Here is a 12,285-nt window from a genome sequence, read left to right as displayed (position 1 = left end):
CACGAGGTGCTTTACCCTTGTCAGACATTTTAAGGTAACAGAGTACAGCAATAAAATGTAATACAGGAAATCACACAAGAAATAGACAGAAGATACTAACTAATCTATGACAGGAGTCAAAAGATAGTATCCCTGTTAAGGCTATCTGTGAAAGCAAGAGTATTTATGCAAGTAATATTCTATCTACTAATATATTTGCATGAATACGTTTTCTAATACACCTCTATCTATATTATAGTGAGCATAGAAAATGATTTTGGTACTAAACTGTCTGGAGCAGGAGAAGTCTGTCAGCAGCTCTGCTTATCACTCAGAAGGAGCTGATGTCTTTTCCCGAGCAGATCTTGGCGCCTTGGGAGAATCCAATTTTCCTCTGCAGGCGGGGGAGCTCTATTATTCTAGCTCTCCCCTTCTCCCCGTCCTGCACTTGCTCCATTTAATAGGGCAACGATTGTAAGGGCGATTTACTGCTTCTCTATAAGCAGTAATTGCCACTCAATGCATCTCCTGACCCCTGCAGATGAATACAAAGTCCCCCCCTCCTCCTTTTCTGAGGAGGGGACTTGGAATAGTCCAACATGTCAGCCTCAGACGGCGAGGGTTACCTGCGCTCTCTGCCTTCCTGGCAGCACCGGTAACCTAGTAACGATGAGTGTGATAGCGGCTTATATAAGACGCCTGTCACACAAAAATAAAAATTCTCTCTGCTGTCAGTGAGAGCCGTCCGGCTCTTATCTGACAGCTGCTTCTTTAACGAACTTCTGTAAGAAGTACAGAGCACACCACTGCATAAAAATAAAATAAAACAAAAACATAACATATCAAGTAAAGAAACTTTACTGCCTAGCTAAGTGAGCCCAACTCCCTTGGGCACTCAACTAAAACTGGCTACAAGGGGGTTGCAGAGGGGAGGGGTTTGTCTGCAGCATACATTAACAGAGTTAACTAGTTAAGTGTCAAACTCCTCATCCCCTCACACAACCCCATGGTAGCAGTGTCCCCCAGATAGGATAAAATAGAGAAAAGAGCAATAATTTCAAACTGTATGGCACCTTGTAATTTCTTTTGTCAACTGAACTTCCAATGACACACTAATGAGGTAGCAGCTTGTAGCAGCAATTGGTTTGGTTGATCAGACAAGTATTTATGGTCAAACAGTTTTAAGTCTTGCAATGGAATTTACCTTAGACTGAAAGACTGAGCGGTGAGAGCTCAGTAATGACTGGGCCAAAGATGGATACCAGGCCAGTTTTACCAGATCCATGAGCCCCCCTTCCCTACAGGTGTGCAGGACACCTGACTCTCAGCCTCGCATAAGGCATTAGCATCTGATAAACCCGTAGGTAATTTCAAGCTACATTTTGAACACTTACAAGATATACCAGACACCGCTGTTCCAGATATAACTCTGAAACTGCTCCCTTTATCACACATAACAGATAAAGTAGAGGCAGGAGGTGGCAACAAAACTATCTCCGCAACCCACTTCTGTAGTATCATGCTGTCATAAGGCAATTAATATGTTAAATCATGTATATAAAAATAAATTGAAATCCTTCACTGCCAGAAGCAGCCCTGATGAAAAGCAACTCCTAAAACACAGAGTTCCCTCCTGGAAGGGGAAGGAGTTTCAGATATGGTGAGGAAAATTGAAAGCGACAAACTTCTGCCTGGAACCTCTATACCCATTGGTCAGTGTCCCCGAAAAGATGCAAAGGAAACATTGATGTCAATCCACTGATGTAGATTTAAAAAATAAAAAAAATAAAATAGGCAACAGTGTATTAACTATAACAAAAAGGGAATGGTCATACAGCAATAGCAAGAAAAAATATCAATATAAATGTAGTATATATTTGTTCATCCAAACAAGGTTTTTAAAATAGGAGTTTAATACTTTTTAACACACCTGGATACCAGCTGGCCGACACATAGCTTGTCCCAGAATACCATAGATTTTTTCTTTATCTTCATCAGAAACATTATCTGGGAGTAGGCTTTGCACCTCTAGTTTCTCTTGCTGTAACAATTTCACACCTTCCCCTTGGCTGTACATGTAAAAGAGGAAAAAAAAAAAAAGATAAAACAAAACAGGATTTTTGGACTTGTATTAAATTCTTTTCTCTAAATCCAGTAGAGTGCGGCGACAGGAGCTTGGGAACTTTAAATTTACAGCCATAACTTAAGCTCCTCCACCTCTATTCCCTCATTGGCTGCCCTAGACCCCAGTATTTTTCTAAAAGAGCACCAAAACACATAACAATAAGGGAGAGAACATTATATAACAAGAATAATGATACGAAAAAGAGTAACCAAAGGGAATGTAGACACAGAAGTCGCAATGCGCAGTGCCGAACGTTCTAAATGGGCATGTTTGCATGCAAAAGTATTGAATTTGTAGAACTTCGCGAACATGTGCACCGAAGACCAGGTGGCCGCTGGCACAGTTGCTCAGCCATGGCCCCATGCTGCGCCACCAAAAAGGCACTGGCCTCGCATTTTCAGGGACAGGGTGACCTGCTCCACTTTAAGCAATACACCTGGCAATGGTCTGCTTAGATGCTGACCCGCTTCCTAGGGAGGCTTATCCCGGCCTAAAACCAAAATGTCTTAATTCAGAACGAACATGACCACCACATTAAGCTGAAAGGAAGATTTACATGCATTACTCCCTGCAAAAAAGTCTGCACTTCTGAAAGAAAACCAAAATGGCTAAGACTTAACATTCAAAGGTCTGAGTTTTAAACCCCCTTCCAGACCGTCCTCAAGGAACAGCAGTAACAGGCTCAATCGTAAAAAAAGAGATAGGAAACCCCTTAAATTCAAACCAGGGGATGTACATCTTTCAAACTCTGTGGTAATTCCTGGCTGAAATAGCCTTGCAAGCCCTGAGCATGGTCTGGACCACACAGGCAGAAAAATCTTTAGCTCTAAGAACCATGGCTTCAACAGCCATACTTTTAAAGTGAGCCGAAGTAAACTCTGGTGCAATAAGGGGCCCTGACTTGGATCTGGTGTGGCCTGGCCCTAGAAGTCGGCGCCACGCTGAGCTCTCCTCCATGCATAGAATATCTGTGTGTACCAAGACCTTCTGGGCCAGTCTGATGCTACCAGAATCATCCGAAAGCCCTCTTTTAGAGCACCCATTGAAGCATCACTACCGGAGGGAACAGTCAAAGCAGTTGGGAAGAAAAAAACATGGCAACTCACCAGAAATGTCTGCCGATACCTTGTTGTGAAACAGAATCACGCCATCTTGTGGTTTAACTGAGATACCATCATCTTGTTGTCTCCACCTATCAACAATCTGCTTGAAAACCTCTGGATGAATGGACCATTCCCGGGGATGAAGGGTCTCTATCTGCTGAGAACATCTGTTACCCAGTTTTCTACACCTGGAATAAAAAGTGCTGCACTGGCTGGAACGTTTTGCTGCGACCATTACATAATCCTACTAGTTTCTCTTGTTGCCCTCCCGGTGATTTAAGGTAAGCCACTGTCGCAGCACTGTCTGCTTGAATCTTAACAAGAACTGCCACACTGCGGCTAGAGCGCTGTCACCCTAAGTTTCAGCACATTTATTGTAAGAACTTGAACTGATACTGAAGCACACTATCCCCCCCCTCCTCCCTCCCCTTCCGCAAAGACTGGCATCCATTTTCACCAGTGTCCAGTCCCAAATGGCAACCACGATTGAGGTTGTCGCTTCTCAGCCACAAGTGGATTGATGAACACACCTTTGTAAAACATCTGTCTGGTCACAAAATGGTGAGAGTGGCGAATGGAACTGTGCACCTCAAAAGGTAGAAACCATTTTTCCAGGACCTTTATGCAGAGGTGAACAGACACCTGTTTGCAAACCAACAGGAAGTTCACCAGTCCCAGTAGAGAGAGGATCTTGTCCTCTGATACGAATACAGTATGCAGTGGAGCGTTGAACAGAAACACCAGCAAAATCATAGGCTGGGAATGGTTGGATTTCCTATAATTGGTGATCCAACTGTCAGCTTCTAAAACCCGAGATATCGCCTGAACATGAGTTTGAAGAAAGCTCAAGGAGTTTGCCTTGATCAGCAGGTAAGTGATGACAGTCACCCCTCTGGATCTGAAAAGGGCTACCATCACTGCCACGAACTTTGTGAACACTGTCAGCCCTGTCACCATGCCGAAGAGTAGGACCCAAAACTAATAGTGATGGAACGGAATGTGAAACTGAGAAGGCACTGACGGACACCAAGAACTCATCCTGTTCCATGTTGTTGATGACCAACTTCAAGGCCTCCATCTTGAACCTGTCTACTCGCAACTGAAAGTTTAAGGATTTCAGGGTCAGGATAGGTTGAAAGGAACCAATCCTTTCTACCATTGTAAAACAGGAATAACTACTACAGTAATAAGGTCTGAATGGCTTCCCTTATAGCAAAATATTTTATCCTTTTTCTGGGAAGGCCAGTGGTGAAAAAACACCTGGGCGAGGATTTCAGAAGATCTATGATATGCATCCCTGACTTACCACAAGTCTCACCTAGGTGTCTGTTTGGGAATTGAACCACTGGTGCCGGAAGAGAAGCAGACTGCCTTCAACCATAGGAGAACCCAGTGGACACCCTGTCCGTCATGCTGACTGCTAATCAGAGGTCTTGGGAGCTGAACATCTACCCACCCAAGCAAATCTACCTCTCTGCATTCCTCTCTAGGGAGCGGAGAACTGACCCATTGCCTTAATGTAGGTACAAAAAAAAGAAAAGAAATCTAGGGTCCATAGGCAAAGGAACATTAACAGGGGCAAAGATGATGTCGCCAGGGCAATGATCTTTTTCCAGTTCAGGATGGGACTCCACAGAGTATGGCAGAAACGACAGGGTTCTCTTGGACTTCATGTCCGCCTCCCAAGTCTGGAGCTAGAGTGCACAACATGCCAAGACTGAAATACAAGATGAGCCCCATATCAATGGCGTCTTTCCCTAGATACTCCCCCACAGTTAGCAAATCCACTTTTGATATGACAGAATCCAGACCCACTGCCAATTGCTCTGTCCACCTCCCCACTGCCTTACTGACTGAAGTTGAAGCTAATATGTGTCTAAGCGAGGCACCTGCTGCCATGTAAATAGTTATAAAAGGGGGCCTCAATTTTCCTATCCATGCTGTCAGACATGGTAGCAGAGTTCGATATCAGAATGGTGATGGTTTGGATCTGTGCGCTTTGGTAGCATCATCATTTTCGCATATCCTCACGCAGAAGACGATAAAGAATCTGCAATCTGTGCAAGACCTGAAATCTACAGTAAGATCTAGCAGACTCTTCGCAAGTCAGATCCTTCTATTGAGCTAATCAGGGAAAGAAAACAGTGTTTCATTTTTTCTTTTGTACAGCAAACTGCTCAGAATCTCTGATTCCTGCGGTCCTTAATCGCAAATGTCTGCCTGATGTCATCCACTCCCTGCTTTCTGAAGGAATCCTTGTCACGACACAACTAAACCTCAGTGACAGAACCCTCTGCCAGTTCCCCTTCATCCTGGAGAGAAAAATAAGAATTAGATCCCTCAGGGGTCAACTGGGACCCCTGAAAGATGACTTTTATGCAGTCTAGACATTGTGGCAGTTGGTAGAAACCTCTCCAAAAAGGAAGATACCTGAACTACACCCTACACAGACCTTGCAAGGTCCTGAGCCCAAGCATGTTGTGCTGTAAGTGCAGAACCTGAAGGGTCCTGGTGGAGACACATTGGGGAGAAAATTGTGCTCCTGGAGGCTGCTGTGGGAGGGGCAGAGAAGCCAACGCTGAAATAGCCTGGCCAGATCTGCCATCTCAGTGGCCGCTGGTTCTCCACCTCACATGCCATGCAGAGAGCATAGGCCCCAGACTGTCCACATGACAATTTTGAATGACATCTAGAGTAGGCAAAAATCTTTGCCACTGTCTCACCTCCAAGCCTGACCAAGGACAAACTACCCTTCCCAAGCATTTAAAAAAAAAAAAAAAAAAACAAGAAAAAGGTGAAGACAGAAGCCGTTGCACAATCCAGGAAGATGTGGAGCTGCAAAAGAGACAGGTTTTTTAATGTCTGGAAAGGGGAGTATGTCCATGGCCAGGCCTGGAGGTGACAGAAAATGGAGGAAAGCATCTAAATTTGAAGTGCCCAAGCACTTATCACTGCACTCTATACCCCAGTGTTCCCCATGAAAGAATGAGTAAAAGTATATTAACATATTTGCCAGAACAGCATTTCAGAACTTTACTAGGTGAATATACCCACAGACAGCCAATAGATCACTCAGGCCAAATTATCATAAAAATATTTCAGCATTTACATAATGTAACTTGACAACTAACAGAGGAAGGGTAGGTGCCTGCATGGGGGAGAATGGGGCATGAGAATTTTAAGTCAAACAGTTTTACGTAAAGTGGACATTACATTTAAGTGTAACGTATTCTCTTAGCTAGAACGACAAATTATTATAAGAATAAGCTAGCAATAAGCTGAGCTGGCTGAGTTTTTTTTTGCTGGAGGGCACAAGGATTTTATATTAACCAAATTTACTAAACATTAACATCTCATACATGGATCAACTGTATAGGCTGCATTTCCAGTTTTTCAACTTTACATACAGCCTTTCAGAATTCAGAAACAAAACTTGGTATTGAACCTTATGTATATTGTAAAGACAAAGCAACGCCACTTACCTAGCATTGTCTACAACCTTTCTTCCCCATCTATAAGCCCAACTAGCCAATGCTGCCCAAGACTTGGCTACTTCAGGGGCTTGCACAGAAGACAAGTGATACAGCTGGCCCAGTATGAAGTCTGGCTCACCCACGCCAATGTTCACTGATGTAAAGACAATAAATTACAAATATAAAGTCATGTTTTTGGGAATAAAACTCAAAAAATATTAACAGCTGGCAGAAGCCTGTTCCATAGAAGAATTTGTTTTAATATTTCACAGAAGCTATACAAACTTATGAACTTGCCCAAAAAAACATATGTGAGCTATTTCACCTGTAGATTCGCTTTCAATGCATGGATATTCTTCTTCCAAGGCATTAACAGGAGGCAGATCAATCAAGGTATGCACATTTTTTCCCAAAGTAGAGAGACTAGTGATGTTTGCTTGCTGCCGCGTTCTGTAAACTTGCTTCATCTGGCCTGAAATTTCTTTCCAATCTGCTTGGATCCATTTAGCTAAAGTCAGGATAGATTTTGCCACTGCATACTCCGCTTTTGCAGATTTACAGAAGGAGATGGCACATAAACTCAGCATTTCCATTGCATGAGTGGATTGACCTGTCAATGTAAACATCTGTGATCCTTAACAAATTCATATATTGCAGTCATGTAAAACTATACCCTAAAAGAGTGGTGGGTAATGCAATCCTTGCAGTGGTTGCATTACTCAATGGGTTTTAAGAGCCTGCGAAGACACAGAAGTCTACAGAAAGCTTGTCCCATTCTTGTTTTAAACTCCTCGGACAGGACAGTAATAGTTCCTGTAACATTCCAGGACACTCATCCATCCAGTAGAGCATATCCAAAAGATCCCTACAACCACATGCTGCAACAGAACATATTTTTAAAAATGTACGTGGCAAAGTTTATCTACACACATAAGCAGTTCCTGTTGTCCCTCTCTGATCAGACTGGGGAAGAAATTCTGAGATACTCCAAGTGACCATATTTGATAAGCTATGGTCCCAACTACAGACAGTTGTATTTAAGTCTTCCATCTGTGTCACCATGAAAGAGTCTCAAACTCCATTTCCCCTTTGTGTCACAGAAACTAATGTGGTGCAAGTGCCAGGAAACTAACTGCTATATTAAGTCTATCTACTACTACAACTACCTGATGTTATATATTAATCCAGATCACAAAACATTACGGAAATAGAAATCTTAATTAACCTTTGAAACAGGCAAAAATAAAGTCTAGTTGCTCCAGATGCATGGTAATCACAATCCCTACTGTCTCTAGAAACTCTTAAGCAGCAATAGAGGACATCAGAAGAACAACAATATGTTTTTTTTCTGGAATTAATGGATGTTCCCTTTGTCCAGTGACCATGAGAAATGGAGTTTTAACTTTAAAACCGAAAATTGCGAACATACAAAAAAAATGTGTTTTAGGCATATCAAACACAAATGATGGAGGGTGATAGCAAAAATTATTATTGTTGATTTATAATTGGAATGTAAAAGTGACAAATGTAGTCTAGATTATTGCAATGTGCTACTTCTGCAATGTGCTAAATCCCAGTTTAAAAATAAATTTTAATGATTTTGAAATGAAACCAATAGAGTAATGTAAGAATGGTAAAGCATTACTTTGCTTCCCTCCCTCTGTCTACTATAGTGGGGGAAACCAAGCAGTCAAAATTGCTTTTATCATGAAGCAAATATTACAAAAGGGGGAGGGAGGGGGAGGTAAATTCCATTATTACACAAAGAACCAGCAGCCTTTTCAATACTATTGTGTCTGGCATTTTTCTAGGTGGAAACGCATAGAAGAATTGTGATCCCATTATAGGAGTTTATTTCATACTGACCTGCAGCATACAGTAATTTAGCTTTTTCAATATCAAGTTCTGGTCCCCACTTCTCATCCATCTGTCCATGGAGCGAGAGCTTTTTGAAATGAGTGACTAAATCCTGGGCATTGGACACTTGTCCAAGATGGAAATTGCTGCATTGGGCAAGCAACCTAGCGGCAAGTGTGACATTTCCACGCTTTCTGGCACATTTAGCAGCTGTTAAGCCCAATTCCATCAGATGAGTTTTCACGGACACCGTTTGATCTGAAAATTATCAGAAGGCAAATAGGTTTCATACATTAAGGCAGACAAAGGAAACAGACTTCTTTAGAAAAAGTTTTTTTTCTAAACCACAATGTTTGTTCTTTAACAGCTAAATATTCATAGTAGGTTCAGCAAATAATAAAAATATATATATAAATATATATATATATATATATAAAGAGATAAAATAGGTCTACATAGGTGTTGTATGAAATGAAGCAACTCTCACTGCTGTAAGATGCTTTCAAATTACTAAATAAAAGGTTGCTATTTTTGCTTGTGTTTAACATGCAATCCTTTTCTCTGACTTTGTCTGTCCCAGATCTGGAAGTCAGGCTCCAGTTTTGCAATACTGCAGCTACCACAACCAGAGCTCTTTGAGCTCTGCTATGGTGCTTTGTTCCACTGGGACCATAGGGGGGCAAAGCACCATTCATTTAAATCCTTATAGTGCTTCAAAAAAAGAGGTCTGGCGCTGTTGCTCTCTTATTCCCAAGTGGACAATCAGGTTAAAGCAGCCTTACTACAAATTGTTCCCTTCTCACACTATAGCTCCTGCAGGGTTCATGCGGACCTTGCACCATCTTCTGTTGGGCTCTCAGCGATGCCTTCTCTCATTCTCAGCACTTGGAAGCATGGACAGCAGCCCAAACACTACAAGATTCATAATGGTCTGTGCCAAGAGTTCCACTATTTAACTTTATTCATATAACTATTTAATTTAAGATACGATTAAAAAAAATACACTTCTGCACATTTGCACTGTCGGAGCCGTAGTGTGTGCGAGGTGAGCATGCGTAGTACCTACAGTGCACCCACCGATGCCACACTGCGAAGGCTCATGTGCAGTTACATAGCAGGACCCCACTGTGCGCGCTGACTCAACTCGGCACGTACACAGTGAGGAGAAACGCCAGGAGTGATGACATCACCACCCCTGGACACACACACACACACACACACACACACACACACACAACATCCACATGTATGTGGTGAATCACCAGACACACGTTGCCACTGGGAGTTTTTGGGTGTGGACTATAAAACCCAGACCTGAGACTGCCCCTCTGTCTGCCTACTACTCCTGGACAACGAGCACTACCCTACCCGAACACTACACTAGGAACACACTACACTACAAAAAATATATATTATACTACAGAAAATATATATTATATAGGGATACACTACACTCCAAAAATATACACTGCACTACACAAAATGAACTACACTACAGAAAAGACTAGGCATACACTATACTATTGAAAACCTACACTAAGCTACAGGAAAGGATTCTATACTACAGGAACGTTCCCTACATTGCAGATAACGAATTGGATCCTGGATTTGATAAGTATCATTGATAATATATATCTATAAAGCTATATGTGTTTGTAATGTAGGATTTAACTAATTACACATTTAACTGTGTAGCTATTGTCTGATATCTCTGAAAGTTAAATCAATATTATAAATAGTAATTCTTATTAAGGAAACATATGTAAAGCAAGGATAGTGTTAGGAATAAAGATGGTGAACCTAGGGTTCATTTTATATTGATATACTATGTTATGTTGTCCACTTCGTGGACAATAAAATAGACTGACGCGTTTCGCGGCCAGATACACAGTCGTTTCATCAGAGGTAAATCATACAATGCGATAGTTTTGGGCTTCTTTATAGTATAATGCCGGGATCACGTGACTTGAGCCCTCCAATAGTATTTCAACTAGTCACGTAGAACACGGCTCCCAATGAAAAAAGATCTCCATTCATAAAATCAGCAAGAGAAGCCCCCTTGGGGGCGTATTCTCATCGTTGTTGTCACAGTTGCTCAATAAATAACTGCAAGAACTACCAAAAGTTTGTAAAGACAAAAAACTTTTTTTGGGAGATAGATATTACTTCCAATAAGGGGAGGAAATCCGCTCTAATATAGCAAATAATAAAAGCTACATATATCAGCTAGTCAACAAACAACGAATAACACTAAACATTAAATGTAAAATACATAAAGGACTCAAAATCCCCATCAAAATGAGTTATATAATAAAATATTAAAATAAACAAATCCTACAGAAAATATTATTAATATGAATAATTATTCCTACAGTATTAATATTGGATACCGAATTACCTGAAAAGGAAATCTAAAAATGTCAAAGGCTATTAAAGAACCTAAAAATAAGCTACAAATACTGGAACTTGTAAGCTCATAGGCTAATGAAAACTTATATGCCAATGTAATAATGTGTGAAAATAATCATGTCTCACATCTCGGGATGATAATATTTGGAGCCACTGAACAATATAGGAAACACATTCGCAAATTGTTATCAAACAATTTACTAACCCTTACATCTAGGTCATTCACTGAAAAAGACACCGTGAAAAAGATCACCATATATAAATCTTTATTGTCTCAAATCACTAATAGTAGGCAACATCTACTGGTGTCAAACTTCACACAAACACAGGCCCAAACATTGGCCTAATATGTAAAAGAATAGGATGCTGGAGAAAGCATACATGAGGAAAAATTTGAAGGTTATTTAACTCTATAGTATCGTTCAAGGTAGTAAGATCCAGTAAGCTTCACGTTTACACAGCAAAGTAAACCTGTCTCTACCTCTATTGGTAGTGCCAATCTGTTCTATGGCCCTCACTTTTAAGTTTATTCACTTGACAAGAGTTCACATGTGCTCATAAAGTATGTATTCTGACGTTCTTCAGTATATTTCACTGATGTTCCTGGAATCGTACACATACAGATCATATTGTACAAACCACATACTGAATTCCACATTTACAATTGATCAAATGGATGACAAAAGTGGATTGGCAAACCAATACTTTATCAATTGAAAATTTTGCACCTGAAGTAAAAGTAAATTCAGTTGTCTTGTGATCAGCAAACAGGAAATGCATCTTAATTTCCCACATCTAAAGAAACCATTGGGTCTTCCCAACCATCTTTCTCCAGCAGGTTCCTTAGTGGGGAAAATTGGTATGACATTGTTCTTAAAAAAAAAATGTGCTAGTTTTTTCTTTAAATTCCCAAGTCTTCTGAACACTGTTAAACTATCTTTGGTCACCAATGGACCAATGTATTCATCTAATTCTAACAGGGAGGCATTTTTCCTCAAGATATGCTTAATCTCATCATCATCACCATTTATTTATATAGCGTCACTAATTCCGCAGCGCTGTACAGAGAACTCACTCACATCAGTCCCTGCCCCACTGGGGCTTACAGTATAAATTCCCTAACACACACACAGAATGAGGTCAATTTGTTAGCAGCCAATTAACATACTAGTATGTTTTTTGGAGTGGGGAGGAAACCGGAGCAACCGGAGGAAACCCATGCAAACACGGAGAGAACATACAAACTCCACACAGATAAGGCCATGGTCGTGAATTGAACTCATGACCCCAGCGCTGTGAGGCAGAAGTGCTAACCACTAAGCCACGGTGCTACATAACT

The 12,285-nt window shown here is 41.0% G+C and overlaps 1 protein-coding gene across 1 annotated transcript in view; it reads right to left on the bottom strand.

Moving 5' to 3' along the window:
* The window catches only part of SMG1 (SMG1 nonsense mediated mRNA decay associated PI3K related kinase), a 140,010-nt gene that overhangs the window by 48,320 nt on the left and 79,405 nt on the right, over positions 1 to 12,285 (bottom strand). Inside the window, exons 30-33 of the mRNA XM_075179748.1 lie at positions 8,547 to 8,795; positions 7,006 to 7,290; positions 6,690 to 6,834; positions 1,910 to 2,048 (exon numbers count right to left, since the gene is read on the bottom strand). Of these exons, the coding sequence (XP_075035849.1) occupies positions 1,910 to 2,048; positions 6,690 to 6,834; positions 7,006 to 7,290; positions 8,547 to 8,795 (818 nt within the window). The remainder of the gene's footprint in view (positions 1 to 1,909; positions 2,049 to 6,689; positions 6,835 to 7,005; positions 7,291 to 8,546; positions 8,796 to 12,285) is intronic.

Source organism: Mixophyes fleayi, chromosome 7 (assembly GCF_038048845.1).
Source record: "Mixophyes fleayi isolate aMixFle1 chromosome 7, aMixFle1.hap1, whole genome shotgun sequence".
In the NCBI taxonomy this organism is placed as follows: Eukaryota; Metazoa; Chordata; class Amphibia; order Anura; family Limnodynastidae; genus Mixophyes; species Mixophyes fleayi.
This window is presented reverse-complemented; position numbering and strand designations above follow the sequence as displayed.